Here is a 19,486-nt window from a genome sequence, read left to right as displayed (position 1 = left end):
AGTGGATTAAACGTAATAGCGTATGAAACATGGACAAAGTTACGATATAGAAGCGCAGGAATAAGAAAAAGGAGATATCCACTAATAAGTATAATTGTGAGTGTTTTGATTCATGCAAAAGGACACATGGGTTACACCTACATTTGCATGCATGCGTTGAGGATATGATGTTGAAAGTAATTTTCCTTTGGTAAATGTTTCTTAGGTCATGTGATGTGAGATCTTCAATTCCAAAACATTGTGATCTTGTAACTTGTAAGCATATCCATCACCAATTAATGTATACTTGCCTTTTTTTACATTATCAGTTGTGAAATTCAAAATAATGCGAATTGTTACTCAGCCTTTCACCACCAGTGCAATCCTACAGTGGCTTTCTTAAGTGCATAGCTATATCTAGGAATATATGCACATAATTGAAATTGATGAATAAATATAATTTTGATGACTGCATATGAAAGATCACAATGCCATAAATTGTGATAGAATGAAGATTATGGAATACAGAAACATAAAATACCAGAGAATTTCTCTTTCTAATACGAATATAATTAAAATTATATATTGCCACAAAAACATTACACTAGCTCGTGTTAAGTTTACCAATAAAAGAGAGAGAGAGAGAGAACACTAGCTAGCTCGTTTTATGGTGTTTCCCCAGAGAAAGGCGTTTATTATTGTGAACCAGATTCTGAAAGTCTCCCTTACATATTTTACATTTTTGGCGCGCGCATCATTCCATTAATCATGAATAAATCAGATAATTAAAAATAATTGAATAAATCTACGCAAAAACTGAATGCAAATTATTGTTGCAGCAGGATCTTTAGCTAGTGAAATACTACATGCAATGGTAGTCATAGAAAACATGTATTAACCATTATGTATCAAATATCAAATTATACCAAACGTTCAAACCAGTATTTAGAGACTAACGGAGTGAAACGTTTTCAAGGCATTCTTAATTCCATTTGGATCCTGCCCATATATTGCGGCAGCAAATCTAAAAATAAAGTGTTTTCCTTCTCATCTAATTATTAACCTTGTTTGGATAAGTTAAAAATATATTTTTATAGAACTTTTTTATTGAAAATAAATAATTTTTTATGTAGAAAAACTTAAAAAAAAAAAAAAAACACTTCTAAATTCTATTTTGTATTAAATAGACTTGTTTTTGGTTCAAATCAGTCATATATACCAACTGGTTTTGGCCCAATTCGAAAACAAGAGAAAAGACTCTTGTGACGGCTATTATTATCAATGACACGAGTTTTTTTCATCAATTCTACTACCGCTATTCATTTTTGTGCAATTTATTGTTAAAACTACATATTTAGTTCTTATTGTTAATTGATTAATGATATCTAGGTATCCATATATATATATCAAAAGTCTCGTTGACACTATTTTATCTACATCTCCTTTATTATCAAATGATATCACTTATCATGCATTATCATTGGGGTATTCATTGATGAATTGGTATTTGCGCATGGTTTCTTTCTCACCAAAAGTAGCTCCGGAAAGGTTCTGAAAGTTATATAATATCATGGATTCATCGATTTCGACCCTAGCTAGCTGGGTGACTCAAAGGATGTGGTTATATCTTTGGATAATCAGAGGCGCAATAGATGAAAAGAAACAATGACTTTGTTGTTAATGGATGAATCTTGCATGTCTCAGTGTCAAATTAATGCAGAGTCTTCGTTTCGACTGTCATGCTCAGCAGCAAAAGAATTTTGGTCTACATTTAGTTGGGCCATGATCAATGAATTTTTTTTTCCTTAATTTAAACGTAATTTTATAATTTTCAATCAATAATTTTAATCAATAACAAAAAGTGTTAGAAAAAATTGCGTTGCTAACACTCTTCCTTAAAATATAATCCATCGAGCTTCCTTCATTTTCTAACATAATAGCTTTCTATAGTTAGAAATGTCAAAACTGGATGGATGTTCATCAGTGATTGCCTCAAATGAATTATATATGTCAAAGAATATTCGGATGCTTCGCTTGCAGGGTCGACATATATATATATATGGTCATGATATATACCTTTGAATTTCGTTTTGTATGTTATATATCATCATGATCATGTGGTTCACGAAGGATTAACCATCATCACTTTCGTTTACAATTTAATTATCACACTGATATGATCAGCATTGTATTGATGGAGTCAATAAATGATTAATTGGATGAGATGGAATAAGTTATATATATATAACAGTATGTTAACCCTATATTTTCCATTTGTATATATTAATTCATGATCTTGGCAGAGAAATAATTTTGGATAATGTGTAGGCGCACAATCAACTTTTCATGCATGGAGTTGGAGAGAATGAGGATAAGCTCTTCCGCATGGCCTGACCCACGAAATAAAGGGATAAAAAACAAAGACCATTTTGCTAAATTAATTAAGTACTACGTAGAAAAGTGTGTTTTTCCTCCTAGAGACTAAATATTTTCTTTTACATACAATCTAAAATATTTTCTTTTACATACAATCTTACTTAAATTGAGTAAGATTATTATAAATTACTTCTCATTCTTTTTAGTATTTAATAGAATAATTTATTTATTCCTCAAATTTAAAATTATTAATTAAGTTGAAATAATCTTGTATGTTGAAATTTTGTTTTTATCTAACTTGATTACTGACCTTTTAGAAGAAAAAAAAAATAAAAGACGATTATATAACAGAAATAATTTATTTCCTATAATAAATATATTCTTTACTAATTAATTTTTTTTAATTGAATGGTTAAATTATAGTTTTGATTCTCTTAAAAAAATTTTAATCCATAATTTTAGTATTGATCTATATAAAATACAAAGACATTTAGTCCCTTAATTTTAGAAATAAGGGATTTTTATCATATCATCAATTCAAAATTTATTGATTTTTAAATTTTTACGTTGACTTATGATTTGATATATATCACATGAAATATAGTGACATGGCATTTAAAATTAGAAAATTGTAAATTAAATTTATTAATAAAATAAATATCAATCAATTATTAAAATAATATAAATGAAAAATTTTAATTCTTTTGCATGTCTATTTTCTATTTCTAATTGTCATGTCACTTGTGTGATAACTAATCCAAGGTTAACCTTAAAATTTAACAAGGAATGTCAAGTTAATAGAACTAAAATTTCATATTTTTAAAATAGAGAATAAAAATATAATTTAACTTAAGCAAATTATTACTTTTAAATATAGTAAGTTTTTGAATAAGTAAATATATTATTTTGAAAAGTAAAATTTATTTTAAAAAGAGAATAAATTAAAATGATACATAGGAGCTTTTTTAAAAGAAATAGATATAAAATTGACGTATTTATTAAAAAAAAAGATATATATATATATATATATATATATATATATATATATATATATAATTTCTCAAAGGCTTTTGCTAAATACACATCTCCCCATTAATAATAAACCTTCATTTCTTTTTGCTATCCAAAACAGTCTTTAATTTTATTTTTATTCTCCAATTTTTAGACTTAACAAATCCTCTCCTAATTTTTTTTATATATTTTTAAAATAGTAAATTTAATGTTCTAGAAATAAAATGTATTTTTAAGAAGTATATTTTTTTTATACTTTCAATAAAAAAAATTTAAAGATGTGAAAAGTATTTTTCATAAGTATGAAAAAAATACTTTTAAAAAGTAAATTTTGAGATATTAAATTTACTACTCCAAAAAATATTTTTCAAAAGTATAAAAAAAACATTCCTGAAAGTTTGAAAAACAAATTTGTTAAGGAACCAACATGATCATACCTTATTAAAAAGACGTCTTTGGAAATTTTTTTTACCAAATTACTTTTTTTTATGTGACTAATTACTGTTGTGCATAAGTTGTATTAAATAAATTATAAATGAAAAATGTAATTTAAAAATTTATTTTATACCTTATATTTAATGTAAGAAAAAAAAACGAGGTGAAAAATTAGAGTTTAAAAATGATAAACTTGATGAAATTGGTATGATGGAGAAATGATGTAAAGGAAGAAAAAGAGTGAGGAAAGGTGGTGAATGAAAAAATATAATTTAAAAAATCAAGTTTATTTAAAAATAAAATTAATTAAAAGAATATTTTGAAAGAAAAAAAGAAGAAGAAGAGGAGAGACATATTTATATATAAAAAGGAAGTGTATACAGCAACTACTTTTTCAAGTTTATATTGATCCAAATAATTTATTTAAAAAAAAAAATGCGTTGGCCTTTTAGGCTAGAAAAGCACAAGCTCATAAGACAAAAATAAAGTAGAGAGGCACAAGACCTATTAGGTTGAGTTTGAGTACAAGCACAGAAAAAAAAATAAAAATTAAAAGCAACCCAAGCCAAAATAAAAGGTATGCAAGTCACAATTGAACCAAACTAATTATACTTGAGGAAAGTATTGGACAACTATAAACTCCCACATTGAGCAAATAAAAACAAATTAAAGTGTATATAAGAGTATAAAGAGGTTAAAAGTAATTAGTTCAAATCTTTTAAAATTTAAACAATACATCTATACTTATACTGTTATAAATATTTAACAAATCTCATTGAAGACGCTCTCTAAATATTATTAAATAATAATAATAATAATTATTATTTAATTAATGTTTTCTAAAAAATCATAACTAATATTATAATTTTAATGATTAAAAAACAAGTGTAATTTTAAATTACAAGTTTATAAATTTAGAAAATTAAAATTAAAGCATTACAAATTTTGGAAATTTAAAATTACAAAACGAATCTTATAGAGAAGAAAAAAAAACCTTGGGCTTTTAAAATTTAGATAAAAAAGTCGTATTATGAGTTTTTGTGGGACCAACCAAGGCGATGCAAAGTATGTAAGGAAAGATTTGTCCTAAAAATCCAGAGTGATGTTGTTTTGTTTGGTTCATAATGATGTAAGAACGTAAGATGTTGTAATGTTTTGTGCTTCGGTGAATGTGACTGCTCCCATTCCCAAATCATCACCACTCTCAGTTTCAGCCACCATGTCCCCTGTCAGAGTTGCGGCGGCTCAGATGACATCCATCAGCGACGTCGCTGCCAATTTCGCCACTTGCTCTCGTCTCGTCAAAGTATTCTTCTTTTCAATCTTTTCTTTTCTGGGTCCTCTTTATTTTCTTCTATCTCTTCCCTTTTCTCTTCTTTACAATTATTATTATTACTCAGTGCTGAATTTGTTTTGTTGGGTGTGCAAAGGAAGCAGCATCAGCCGGAGCCAAATTACTTTGCTTTCCCGAGGCCTTCTCTTTCATCAGTACTAACGATGGGGACAGTGTTACCGTTGCTGAACCATTGGATGGACCAATTATGAACCACTACTGCTCTTTGGCCAGGTGCTAATTCAATCACTTTGTTCATCATCTTCATTTTCATTGAAAACTATAATTAAAACTTTATACTTTTGATTCCTTAACAAGGGCTGCACTGGTTAACATTTTCCAGAAAAATTTACTTGTTCTGATGCACTGCAGAGAATCCAACATCTGGTTGTCACTTGGAGGCTTCCAAGAGAAAGCATCTGATCCTCAACACTTGTGTAATACCCACGTTATAGTTGATGACACCGGGAAAATTAGAAGCACTTACAAAAAGATACACCTGTAAGAGTAGTAGCTTATAATCCTAACAGCTATTGATGATGTGTTGATGTAAATGATTGTTTATCAACTCCTAGATATATGACTTGTCTGGTTTGGTTCTCCTGAATTTGAGAAATTTACTGCTTTATGTTTGTGCTATTATGGTTGCATAACAATTGATGTTTTATTCACTTTATTTTATTTGAAGGTTTGATGTAGATGTTCCTGGTGGAAGGGTATATAAAGAAAGTAGATTTACAGAACCTGGTAGGATTTTTACTCTCTATGCAGTATTGAGACTAGATGAGTCTATCTTGTTTTAGTCCTCATTGTAACCTTTTCTTTATAAAGAATCTGAGGATCAATTTGAAGTTTTCCATACCTAGAAATAACAAGGGAAAGAATAAAGAAGATAATTAGTATTAGAACTTGTTGGGATAAACTTATATAGAAGCACTTGTAGGAGAAGAAAATAGGAAGAAAAAATGTAATTAGCTTCTACATAAGTTAAAATTAACTTATGCATAAGTTAAAAAAAAAGTTTTTGAAGAAGTTAATATAAGAGAACTTTTACAAATTAGCTTATAGATAAGCTATTTTTAGTTTATGGATAAATTTATTTCATTGTTCCTGTAAATTTTCTTCTCTTTTAAATGCTCATGGAGGAGTTTATCAAAACAGCCCTTAGTCATGGTGATTCAATTATATTTCCAATGATTTACTTTTCCTTCTTTCTTCTTCATTTCCTTTTACTGAAAATATAGAGCAGGAATAGTCCCCTTTTTTTGTGGTGACGGGGTGGGGGGCACTTAGATATGATGTGAACTAACAAGGATGATGTTTTCATGTGAAAATCTTGTATTTTGGTGATGTGTGCAGGCAAGGATATTGTTGCTGTAGACAGTCCTATTGGGCGTTTGGGCCTCAGTGTATGTTATGATTTGAGATTTCCAGAGATGTACCAGTTGTTACGTTTCAAACATGAAGCACAGGTTATAAGTGGAAACATTACTTTTCTGCATAATATAGGTTGTCTAGAATCTAAAACTTTCTTATGTTTTACAATGTCCAGATATTATTGGTGCCTTCAGCATTCACTAATGTGACAGGTGAAGCACATTGGGAGATACTTCTTCGTGCTCGAGCAATTGAGACTCAGTGCTATGTAATAATTCATTTTTGCATCTTATAGTCCTGCCCTTCCCCTTCCCCCTCTTCTCCCATGCTTCCATCATCCCTAGCTGAAGTGTTAAAATATAATCATTTGATTGCACAAGTTAAATTCTTTCTCTTGCTATATGAGGAAATGTATTTCAACTATTTCCTTCTTTCACACTTAGTTTTAGGAATGGTTTGATGAATGAATTATCAGGTCGTTGCTGCTGCACAAGCTGGCAAACATAATCATAAAAGAGAAAGCTATGGTGACACATTGATTGTCGACCCTTGGGGAACAGTTGTTGGTCGATTACCAGGTAAGAAACTTGATAGTTCTTCATGTTCATTTAGTTAATTCATTGAAATTGGAAGTCCACTAACCATAATGTGTTCAATTTCTTTCCTAGTTTTCTTCTTTCTTATTACTTTTGACCTATTGTAGTCCAAGTTAAGAGACCTGCCACTACTTAAAGGATTTATACCCAACTGTTCTCAAATAAACTTATCATTTATAAGTCATTGCAAACACTCGAGAAATGGGAAATTCCGTATATCCCTGATTATAGTAGTATTTGGGATTTATGGATCTGACCTTATGATAGTCAATATAGTTTTCTTTCATGCCTACAAAATATGAATGGATATATGAGCTGTGGCCTCAAGTTATTTACCCAAGGGAGTGAGAGTTATCGGATAAGACATAATTTGGCTTGAACTTTCTTTGGTGGAAATTTTTTTGTAGTGGGGCTTTCATTGTCAATCTTAGATTGTTTCAGCTATTATGAGTTTGTTATACATTAAAAATAAAATTTTTGTTTTATGCCATCATACATATTTATCTATTCTATATGGTTCAAACAATGTATTGCTTGCAGTAGTTTCTTGTATTACCATTGTTTCTTTTTGTTTAAACCACACTTTACTGAATTCCATGGTGGTTTTCTTTTCTTTTTCAGATCGTTTGTCTACAGGCATTGTGGTAGCTGATATTGATTTATCATATGTTGATTCAGTAAGAGAGAAAATGCCAATTGCCCAGGTAAGTTTATAATATCTATCTATAATCATGGAACTTGTACATTGAATCAGGGATGGATTAATTGGTTTTTGTGCAGGCATGGATTCTAGTGAGCAATTCTAACAAAGCATTATTTGACACTTCTTATTATTGCATAAATTTTATTTTAGTCTCACTAAAAAACCTGTCTGCTTAGTGACTCCTAAGTGAAATTCACATCATAATAAACAAAGTGTTGGAAAAATATGTGGTTATCACTTCTCTTGTTTTTATTGGAGCAGTATAGATTTTGTAAGTACTATTTTCTTAATCATATATTTGTTTATTTGGTTTCAGCAAAGGAAGCCAATTGACTTCTGGAAAAGTGCATCACTGTAGTTTCTATTTGGACCAGTCAAGAAGGGGTAGCTTATTTAAATATGTGATTTCTATGTACCAAAAGAAATGTATGTTCCATGTTAGATTCCCTCAAGGATAGTATCTACAATTATGAATTTCGGTCTTCATGGTAATAAATCCTGTCATATCTCCTACTCATTTGTGCATGCTCCATGTTATGTGTGTTGCAAGTTCCACGGGATCAAGAATTATTTTCCAAAAGTTGTGGTTAGATTCATTGCATCCTATCTTTCTTGTGCATAGCCTATCAGTGTTTAATTGAGTTAAAGGTTATCGTGCTTCATTGAAAATTTTGCCGTTGGAAATTTGTAAAATTAGAGTATAGAAATAAATAAAGGGAACAAATTTTAACTTCCAACATGTGGTTTGTGGGAGAACTGAGATATTTTAGAACCTTAAATATTAAGTAATTGGAAAACAAAAATCCGCTGTCAAAAAAGTTTGCCAATTTTTTTGGATTAAAATAAGATGCAATTTCAGTTCCCAGCATCTCACTATTGAAACTTACTGAAATGAAATGTAATCGATATCTAACATTTATAATAAAATATTTTCACGGTAAGACTATCTGCAATTTTTCATAGCCGTCTCCATATTATTTTTTAATGGCAGCCTTTTGTAGATCTTTACAATAAAATGTGACACGGCATCGATTTCAGTCACCTGTTAATATTATACAAAACAACCCTCTTTTTCTTAATACGTGAAAGCAACTGCTTGGAGCATAAAATGTTAAAATATTTTGTGATAAATCATGTTTATAAGTGAATTATTATCTTATAAGTCCTTTTTAATGGTTTTATTTAGTTTTTCTCGACACTAATTTTTATCTAATACATTCCTTCATAATCATTTTTGTTTGGTATGTACCCTCATGTAATGCAACATTGTCATTTACAATACAATTTATTTTCTTGAGAATGTTGTAGTGTAATTAAGTGGTAAAAAGCTAGGAAGAAAATAAGTTGTAGTGTAAAGGAGCTACTACTGCAAGCTTTAGTAATTTTGGACTATAATTCAAATATTTATTCAAATATTGAATATTTATCCATTTGGTTCCTAAGTTAATATATTTTAATAAAATATAGGAACTAATTTGACTGACTTTTTATTACTTAGGAGACTACTTGCTGAAACGGCCATAAAGATATTCACCAACTAGAAGCCACGGTTCAGGTGGAAGACAAGAACACTGATTCCCCAAGGAATGAGGGAAAATGGCACTTTGTATTCTATAACTTGTCTGTTCGATCTTACACTTCACATATATTTAAAGAAAAACGCTGTGAAACATATTATAAAAGGAGCAACAATTTAACAAAAAAAAAAAAAAAAAAACTCATTCACAGATGTATGTGACTATGAACAATGAAATGGCCCTACGAGAAAACAAGCTATTATCGTAATTTTGTACCAAAAAATTCATGCTCAGGACTTCCAAGGATATCGTTAAATGAATTTTTGGCAAGGGAGTCTTGCAAGATGGATATTTGACCTTCCTTCTCGAGGTTATTTTCTTCAAGTGTCTCTATCCTTTTCTTCAACACATTGACCTCAGCGTTCAACAGCATATTCTGCTCACTATATTGCTTCACTTGTTCCCACATATAATCTCTCTCCTCTGTCACTTTGGGCAATTTACCCCTCATGATTGTTAATTCCCTGTTAGACTCTTGCAGATCGTTTCGAAGGCAGTTTATACTCTCATCTTTCTTCAACATCTGTCTCAATTTTTCCAGGGAATTGGTCAACAGGCTTAAGTAATAGCAATTGAAAAATTTACCTAAGCTATTTTTACCCTCAAGACAGCCAATAACATAGTACCATAAATAAACATCCATTAGATGAGTTTAGTAAAATTTTCAACTGGTGACTCACCTGAAGTTCAAGGTCCTTCAACTTGTGGTTGACACTTGAAAGGTTGTCTAACGCATTTTGCACCTCAGATCTAAGTATGTCGTTTCCTCTTACTGCTGTAGCAAGTTCAGCTTGCATCTGCTCGTCTTGGAGTTCTTTAGAGTACAGCTTCTCTCTTAATAAACTTGTTACCAAACATTCTGCTTTAAGTTCGGTTCTTATAATATCCTATACAAGTAACATGATCCATATGCTATCAGAATTTCAATAAGCAAATTATGTTAAACAGGTTTAAAATAAATAAACACAAAGATAATAGTAGAATAGAGGATTTACAATATGTACTCTAATAATACTAACACTAAAGAAACTAATTGAAAAAACTCACCTCAGATGATTGATCATTCAGTTTAGCTAATTTAGCAGCGTCTATACACTCTGATTGAAATTTAGAACCCAATGGATTTGACTTATCTTTCAACAAAGAAGACATCATCTGCAAACTCCTTGTTAAACCCTCAGTGCCACTTCGGAATCCCTGGATTTTAGTTTCAGATTCAACAATGAATTGCCCATCTAAACCATTTCCAATCACTTCTACATCCATCTGGACATTTTGACGAAGATGGCTTCCTTTCCCTTTTACAAATTCCAGTAATTTTGAACACAAGAATGTGCTTTCATTTAGCATTGTTAGGCCTTGATTCTGAAGGCAGTAGATGCGGGCCCATAGTTCTTTGTCTAGTTTAAAAGTAGCCGCAACACATTCTTTCCTGTCACCTTTCAACCGGTTTAAAAGTACGATATTCTCGTGACGAAGAGAATCTGCCTCAAACCTGCAAGACTCCAAGTCCTTTCTCAAGGCCAGTTCTACTCCTGCTAATCTTAATTGCTCCATTCTCATTTTTGCAATGTGCTTCTCAACACTCTCCATGGGTTGGTTCTTAGGAAGCTCCTCACCAAGCCCATCTTGTAATCCTGCTATTGTCTTCTCTTGCTCACTGCAAGTTCTTAACAATCTTGTTAGGGACTTGTGTAACTCCTTGCACTCCTTCTCCTTCTCTTCAAAATTTCTCAAGAAACAGTCCCTATTTTCTTCTACTAGCTTATATTTCTCTTGTAGTTCCAAGAGATTTTGCTGCAAATCCAGAATCTCCTTGTTCATTATCTCTGTCTGATCAGTCAATCCCTTGAGTTGTTGGTCTGTATATGCCATCACACTTTTGCTTTCCATTTCCCTCTCACTAAAAGCAGAGACTTCCCTTTGAAGTGATACATTCTGCTCTGCAAGCTCTCTAACTCGTTCACGAAGCCTTTGCTCTTCTAACTGGTACTTCTCAAGTTTAAATGACCAGTCACTTGACCTCCTGTCCAATTCCTTCTCCAATGCTGACTGCATCTCATTCTTTTCTTTTTCTAGTCTTTGAGTCCGAAACTCCAGTTCTGTCTTTACACGGCTAAGTTCTTCCCTGGCAGATGTTCTGTCAGCAATTTGAGACCTTAGATGGGTTGAAACTTCCAGAGCCAAGCTTATTTTCTCCTCTAGTAGATGTCTGATTGTCTGAATCAGTGCTGACACATCATAACCACCATCAAGGAAAAAGCTTTCTCGTTCCAGTTTCTTTGAAAGAAGAATAACCCTCTCCTCGGCCTCCTTTGATCTTCTCACTAGTTCTGCATCTGCACCCTCCTCAGGTTCATCACAGCTTAAACCCTCACCATTGCCATTGATGCAATGATATCCGTTTGTCATTCTGTAGGGTTCATCCGACAAATCATTATTTGGCTGAGCATCATCAAAATCAGAGTCATAGTGTCCATTCACAGATCTAGAATAGATATCTTCAATTGTGATTGGATTATCGACATTAAAATTCTTTGAACAAGTCTGAGGGAGATCATAAGACTGAGAAAGTCTCTCAATCACATTCTTCGCAAGACTCCTTGGTGACTCATGTCCAAACTCATTTTCTGTCCAATCTCGGGATGAGAAACGAAGACGGGTAGCTTTAGCTTCTCTAAATGAATGAGTCCTTGGTTTATCTTTGACTCCATGAGTTGGTGAATTAGGTGCGGTATGCTGAACTTTTGGAGGAAGCTTCACACCATAATTCCCATGTCTACTACTGTTTCTTTGGTAATTGTTCCTGGGTCTACTTTCCTCTGGCTGCTGCTCTCCATCAATGTAACGATCCACAACCTTACTAGAAATGTTGCTAGAGCAAGTGGAGGAGTTCCCAGATGACTCGTGATGAGATCTTGAAGAACTAGTAGACCCAGGTCTCTCGTATCTGTGTGAATTTAGGACAGAAGACACTGCAACTTGGGTTGGCTTGTCCCGCTTTTGTTTTTCATAGCTAGGAGCCTGACAACTGATATATACACATACAAAGTTCAGCCAAAATAAATATGTGCAAAATATAACTAATACACTGTGGAATAAACTTCAGTTCAGTCAATATTATTCTTTCATGGTTAGGTTATCAAGTCTCACCGAGATGAATGCTCAATTTGCTGGTATGGATCACTGACAATGCTACTTGGAGACCTGGTTGGATCTCTAAACTGGTAAGCAGATGAAGACAGTGACCTGCTCCTTCTAAGATCTGGACCACCACAAGAACTCTGGCTGTCAGAAACATGCTTTCGGGATTTGGAGGACAAGCCCTTGGAGGTTTCAAAATAATCCTCAGTTTTACCATATGCCTGATTATTCATTCCAGTTTCTGAAAAATTATCCCACCCCGTTTGCTTGTTTGTTGATTTTGGCGGAGCAGCATGGTTGCTTCCACTGCTGGATGCAGAAGATTTGAAAAAAAATAGTTTCTTCATGCGTTAAACCTTTACCACAATCACTACCACAAGCTCATCAAACCAGTCAGCTTTCGGAGAATTCAAGGACCAAGGCTGGTGACAACCTAATACAGAAAAGCAAAACATAAAAAAGTGCAAAAACGAGATCATACAAACCAGTGCTGCAGCAAACCCACCAATTGGAAAGGTAAAATAAAACAGAAGAGAGAAAATCACACTTAAGTAGAGTAGCAGAAACACGTGAGAGACCAAGTGAAGCATTGAGTATTTGATTTCTACAACGTTCACTTTTCAAAATAAAAATTAAACAAAGAGTATCAAAACATTAAACCACGGCATTAATTTAATATATTCGAGAGAATCCATCCAACCAACAACAATCAAGCTGATACAGTAAACGAAAAGACCACATTATCCCCACCCACACCCCAACCCTTATCCGTTCTAAAACTCCGTTCTTTGGACGATGTTCATAACCATCCTTTGATTAGTGATTAATCTCCAAACAATTACAACAACAGAAACAAAATGCAAGAAAACAACTTATCGCAGACCTATACCCTAAAATCATCCAATTAACTGAAAAAGGGAAAGGTTAAGACTAAAGCATAACCCAAACAGAAAAGAAAGAAAACCTGAAATTCAGGGTTTCTTGACGAACGAGTGAGACAGAAAAGAAAAGAAAAGAAAAAAGTTTTGAAATTCCAATTGTGCTTTCTCAGTAAACAAAAACGGAAGAAAAAGAAAAAAATAAAGAGAGAGTGACTCACTCAAACGGTCAAAAAAGCAATGCAGTGACTACTTGTTCGGTTTGTAATTGTATGACAAGAAGAAGCGAAATTGAGAGAGGAAAGGATTTAAAATGAAAAACAAATAAAATAAAATAAAATAAAAATAAATAGGGAAGAGAAAAGGAGTTGACTGAGAATTTGTAACTGAAAAAATGGAATTAATTATTTACCTTAAAGAGAGGGATTTAATGATTAATACTGAATAATGAAATGAGATGAGTGTGAGTGTGTGAGTGTGAGTGGGAATATGAGGAAAATGACAAGGGTAAAATGGTCATCCGCATAAATTCAAAAGCTGAATATGCCGCGCGGAACATGCGGAGCAGGAGCGTTTTATTGGATCATGCGCAGCCTACTACTGTCGTTTCAACACCTACTACGTATCACTTTTCGTTTTTTCTAAACATTTTCATATTTTATTATTTTACTAAATTAATAAATATATGCGATTACATTTGCATCATAGAGTTCCTTTTTTTATATCATTAATATCTTTAAATTTAATTCATATATCATATAAACATACTATTTAACACTTCATTTTCATTCAAAACTACAAAATCGTTAGCTTTCTATCTGGCATAAAGGAATAAAATAGAAATGAAGAAACGGGAGAAATTTTTTTTTTTTTAAGTATAAATTAAAATTGTTTGGTTGAAAATAAATAAAAAATGGTGAATGTTAAATTTTTTAGGAGTTATTTAGTTTGAAATAATAATAAATATGGTAGTAGCAGTTTATTTCTTATATTAATGTATATGTTGTGTATATATGATATAATTTATTTTGAGGAAATTATAATGAATGATTTCTAAATTAATTATAATATATTTTGTTGAATCAGTAATTAATTATAATATATCTATAATATAAAAGTCTTGATAAGTCTTTTATATTAGTTGACCGTTGAACAAGTTCTTTTTTAATGAGATTAACAATGTATCAAAATTGAGCTAATTTTTAACAAGTTTAGGGTTTAACAATGTATTCCTTGCATGTTTATTTCTTTTGCTTTCGACGATATAGTCTTTATGTAAGGTTATTTTTTTTTATTTCTCGTAATTTTTTTTTATTATCTTAAATTTGTATTTAGTCTCTATAAAAAAATATATTTAAAAAAAAACAAAAAAGCAAAGCACTCATGTTTTATAGGGACAAAAAATTATTTAAATAGTTTAATTTTAATGAGAAATATAGATTATTGTATACTCTCAAACCATTAAAAATCAACATGAGTAGTAAATATTACAACAGCAAAAAAATTGTGTAACATATACACTATAATCATATTTAATTAAATTCTTAAAATAGTTATTATACAAGTTTTTAATTTTTAATTAGAGTTTCATAAACATACATCATGGGTGTAAAAAATTTTAGACAAACAATAAATAATAACAAAAGTACAAAAAAAAAATTCTTATCTTTCCATCACTTCATTTATTATAAAAATAAAGGTATTTATCAATAAGGAAGAAGGATAAAAAAAAAATATTGTACAATTTTATATTACATGTATCATTACTAGTTAAAAAATTATTATTCAAATAATTTGTAAACTAACTACTTTTTGAAACTGTTATATATGCTAAATATATATACTACTAATTAATCTATGTCGAATAGCATGACTAATCACTTATAAACTTGAGGAATTGGAACTGTTTTTACTTAAATTAACATGTTAATAAGAAATTATCATAAAACTTAACAAACCTGACAAATTATTATTAAATATCAATATAAAATAGTTTTACACAATTAACATATAAATTATAAGTTTAATAAAAATGGTAGATAGTTCGTTTATAAAATTTTGATAATTTTTTAATATTTTTGAAAGAAATTAGTCTTTAAAAGACAATTTTAGAGCAAAGTAATATATATCATTAAATTATATGATAGTTTAATATTAGATCATACAACACTACACTAAAATTAGTTTTTTATAGTAATTAATTTATTTTTTAGCAGTCATATAAATAACATTATTTTTTTTACTAGCATTTAAATAATAACTGGTGTATTTAGGATCGTTAATACTATTATCGACATTTATATAAAATGCTGGTAAATACATACTAAATTATCGGGAAAAATTATTTTTTTAGTGTCAATTCTAGTAGTCATTTTAAATGTTATTAAAAGTTATTTTTTTCAATTGTTTCATTTCCATCCATTTAGTGACTTTTATCTTTTACTAGTAAAACTTTAAATAATTTATTCCTATAATTTCTTTTTCTAAATTCATAACTTATATATTTTTTATCTTTAGTCGATGTGGGATTTGTAAGATGAGGATTGTCTTCTATTTATATATTTTTAATTTATTTTTTTTAATTATCTTGTCTTTTAAAAGATATGAGATTTATAAGGTGAAAGTTGTTCTTTAATTATTTTATAGCCATTTTAAAGGTTATTAAAATTTATTTTTTCAATTGTCTCCTTTCTATCTATTTAGTGACTTTTATATTTTTCTAGTAAAACTTTAAACAATTTATTTCTATAATTTTCTTTTTTAAATTCATAACTCATGTACTTTTTATCTCTAGTCGATGTGGGATGTCTTTTATTTATATATTTTTAATTTATTTTTTTAATTATCTTATCTCTTAAGAGATATGAGATTTATAAGGTGAAAGTTGCTCTCTAATTATTTTATAGCACTATTGAACTTAGTAATAGTAAGTGATTTAATACCAATTTAGAGTAGTAAATTAGGAGTCTAACTCAATTCTATAAAATTAACTTGTAAGGTGATAGTTATTACTCACTTATATATTATTTAATTATTTCAACTCTAATCGATGTGAGACTTAAGTTTTTTTTAATAAATAATTATCGCTAATAGTAAACTTTAGTATAATATAAATATATTTTTAGTGACTATTATATATTAATTATTAATATTTTTATTATATAATTAAATAACAATAATTAAATTATTATCGTAAAATAATTATTGTTAATAACAAATTTTATTTAAATACGATAAAAAGAAAAATACAGTTCCAGCCTCCTGTAGTTAATTTGTAATAAAATATTCTGAGTTGTGATGATCATTTTCAGACGTAAATTAGTATGAGTGAAAATGGTTGGACATTTTAAAAAGGATATAATGCGATTAAAAATGGGTATTTTTAGTTTCAATTTTATTGGCGTAAAGGCACTTGTGTTGATATGCGGAAATAGAGGTGACAGACACATCTATGTTTGTTGAGTTATGCTACATTCTCTGAAAAATTATCCGAATCGTGTTTTGAATAATTAAAATAATAATACTTTAAAATAAATTTATTATAAAATAATTATTTAATTTAATATTTTATAATTTAAATTATTATTTTATTTATTTAGAAAGGATTTCAGCGTAAACGGTCGGAAACGAATAATTTTCCATGTTTGTTTAGTGATGATTGTGGGGCAGGTGCAAGACGAATGATTTTTGAGTATAATTATTATTGGGATAACAAAGGTACCAAATTAAAAAGGTAGTGCCACGCATAATGATGTGTCGTAAAGGAGAAACACCACCAGCGAAAAAGTGGATAACATATCATGCTTAAATTTATGCTCTAATTACCCAATTGACCAAAATAAATAATATATATATATATATATATTATTTTATATCAAATTTTAATAATTTAATTATTTAATTAAATTTTTATATATTCAAATCAATATATAAAAATATTTTATAATTATTTATTGATTTAAATTAATAAAATTAAATAATTTTAAGATTTTAAAAAGTATGTAAACTTAATTTTTTATATTAAAATTTTTTAATTTATTATTGAATCATTAAAATTTAACATAAAATATAAAATATTGAGTAAAGTAAATTTATTAAAATTTATTTTTAAAATAACTAGATTTTTTTTTTATTATTTAGTTGTCCATTTATCTACTTATATATATATATATATATATATATATAAATGTTTATTAATGTATATATATATTTTCCTATAAAAATTACATCTATTTTTTTTGTTAAAGACAATTTTATTTAAGTCAAATATGAAGATTATAGATGACAAAATTATTTTTAAATATCTTTATATGTATATAATACACTAATTTAAATATGTAATTATATTAAATAGTCGGGAGAAAATTTTGTTGTTCATAATAATTAATTTAAAATTAAGTAAAATTATCTTATATAATGGATATCTACGTATTCTATAACAAAAGTTCACGTGTCTTAATCTCGTCATTTATTTAAATAGTTTAAACTTACGATGTGTTATTATTTTATTGTATTTTATATATAAAAAAAAGTATCTTTGTATTAAATAAAATATTTAATGATTATGTATTATTAGTGTAAAAAAATTTCAGTATCAACTAATAAAGAGTTATAGTTGTTGTGACTTTTAAAATAATTATTTTAAAAGTCAATAAACTTGCTATAAATATAATAATGGTTTGCGATTGAATATTGATGTAAGTTTATTTTATATCGAAAGTATATATATTTTTTCTCTCTTAAAGAATATTCATTGAAAAATAAGTTGTCAGTCAAAATATAATCGTATTTAAATATTATAAGAAAAATATGAATAATAAAAAAATATCTAATTAGTTATTTGAAGTCTCAAACATGGAAGGAAAAAAAGACATAAATAATAAATAAATAAATATATATATATATATATAATTAAAAAAGATCAACTGAGTTCTTTATATTTAAAAATAATTAAATGTTTTAGCAGATTTTAGTTATTAATGAAAATTGATAATCCTTCCCACAAAAAACATAATCAGCCAAGTAAAATAATTCTGGTCTAGAAAAGTTGATTTCATCGTACTATAACTTACTTAAATAAGATTAAGACTGTCTTAAAAAAAAATTTGTTACCCAAAAAAGAAAGTGATAGAAGTTCTTGGTGTTGAATGAGTGTTAAAAAACAAAAACCGAAATTAAAAAATCGGAAATTCATCTAAAAACTCGAAGTTTGTAGAAAATTATAAATTAACGGTTCAATTTTTAAAATTTTTAAATCACACGATTCAGTTCTTAGATTAAAATTTAAAATTGCTTCAAACGAAATTAAATTATAATTATTTGTAAATAATATTTTTTTAGAATGTACAGTGCACGCATACAAAATTACATATAATTTAAAATGTGTTTTATAACATTCTAAGCTACTAAAAAATATTTATATCTCAAAATATATGTTATAATATTTAAAAGATATTTTATAAAATTATAAATTATTAAATTAAGTTTTAAAATAAAAAGATATCTCAAAATATTATAGTACTTACATACTTTTGATAATATTACATATTTTTATTAAACTTTTAAATAATAATTTTTTAAAATGGCAGAAATTAAATAAAATAAAAAATAATAATTTTGTTTAATTTAAATTTTATAATTCATTTAAATTGAAGCAACTAATTTTTAACGAAAAATGAAACTAAAGTGCAGTGCAAAGTCATAGTATTAAATAACCATAGAGGGTTCAATGATATTGAAGAAGAAAATGATAGAGTAAAAGGGTGGCATGGGCTTGATTGGCGGAACAGTATGATTGGATAAATCTTCTCTTTAACATCTCAGACAAGAGTGCACCATACCCATCAAACAACTTTGTCTTTTCATTTTCTCATAAAAATACATTATCATATATCACTACACAGTCACATTATTATTTACATATAATATAAATAATTGTTTGCTCTAAATTTATAAATATAATTTTCCATAATAATCAATATTCTTCCAAAAAGTCATCCCATTATGCATAAATTTTGTCTATTTGTTCATTAATTGGATGTGTGTTGTTAGTCACTGATGATGTGACAGTATACGTA

The 19,486-nt window shown here is 28.7% G+C and overlaps 2 protein-coding genes across 5 annotated transcripts; one reads left to right on the top strand and one right to left on the bottom strand.

Annotated features, from left to right (window-relative positions):
• The first annotated feature begins 4,888 nt into the window (after positions 1-4,888).
• LOC109815137 (Nitrilase/cyanide hydratase and apolipoprotein N-acyltransferase family protein) lies at positions 4,889-8,327 on the top strand. Its single transcript, XM_020379754.2, has 9 exons — positions 4,889-5,107; positions 5,232-5,368; positions 5,507-5,635; positions 5,823-5,881; positions 6,494-6,606; positions 6,687-6,779; positions 6,987-7,089; positions 7,729-7,811; positions 8,127-8,327. The coding sequence occupies exons 1-9, from the start codon at positions 4,952-4,954 to the stop codon at positions 8,166-8,168; spliced, it is 915 nt and encodes a 304-aa protein (XP_020235343.1). The 5' UTR covers positions 4,889-4,951; the 3' UTR covers positions 8,169-8,327.
• Positions 8,328-9,397: 1,070 nt separating this feature from the next.
• Positions 9,398-13,840, bottom strand: LOC109815150 (CAP-gly domain linker). Of its 4 annotated transcripts, none has more exons than XM_083060389.1 (5): positions 13,822-13,840; positions 12,541-12,964; positions 10,435-12,418; positions 10,068-10,274; positions 9,398-9,910 (listed from the first exon to the last, which is right to left on the bottom strand). In XM_083060389.1, the coding sequence occupies exons 2-5, from the start codon at positions 12,876-12,878 to the stop codon at positions 9,587-9,589; spliced, it is 2,853 nt and encodes a 950-aa protein (XP_082916515.1). In that variant the 5' UTR covers positions 12,879-12,964; positions 13,822-13,840; the 3' UTR covers positions 9,398-9,586. The 4 variants fall into 4 exon arrangements, with proteins under 4 accessions (XP_082916515.1, XP_020235366.1, XP_020235364.1 ...); XM_020379777.3 differs by lacking the exon at positions 13,822-13,840 and adding an exon at positions 13,631-13,783; XM_020379775.3 differs by lacking the exon at positions 13,822-13,840 and adding an exon at positions 13,496-13,631.
• Positions 13,841-19,486: the final 5,646 nt, after the last annotated feature.

This window comes from Cajanus cajan, chromosome 7 (assembly GCF_000230855.2).
Source record: "Cajanus cajan strain Asha chromosome 7, NIPB_CcT2T_4, whole genome shotgun sequence".
NCBI classification, from domain to species: domain Eukaryota; kingdom Viridiplantae; phylum Streptophyta; class Magnoliopsida; order Fabales; family Fabaceae; genus Cajanus; species Cajanus cajan.
Note: the sequence above shows the minus strand (reverse complement) of the source record. Positions and strands in the feature narration are given on the sequence as shown.

Coding starts and splice junctions, on each gene's coding strand:
- LOC109815137 (XM_020379754.2), top strand. CDS start 4,952: ATGTTTTGTGCTTCGGTGAATGTGACTGCTCCCATTCCCAAATCATCA. Junction 5,636..5,822: donor ACTTACAAAAAGATACACCT/GTAAGAGTAGTA, acceptor TTTTATTTGAAG/GTTTGATGTAGATGTTCCTG. Junction 7,812..8,126: donor AGAAAATGCCAATTGCCCAG/GTAAGTTTATAA, acceptor ATTTGGTTTCAG/CAAAGGAAGCCAATTGACTT.
- LOC109815150 (XM_083060389.1), bottom strand. CDS start 12,878: ATGAAGAAACTATTTTTTTTCAAATCTTCTGCATCCAGCAGTGGAAGC. Junction 12,419..12,540: donor CAAATTGAGCATTCATCTCG/GTGAGACTTGAT, acceptor TGTATATATCAG/TTGTCAGGCTCCTAGCTATG. Junction 10,275..10,434: donor TGAATGATCAATCATCTGAG/GTGAGTTTTTTC, acceptor TTACTTGTATAG/GATATTATAAGAACCGAACT.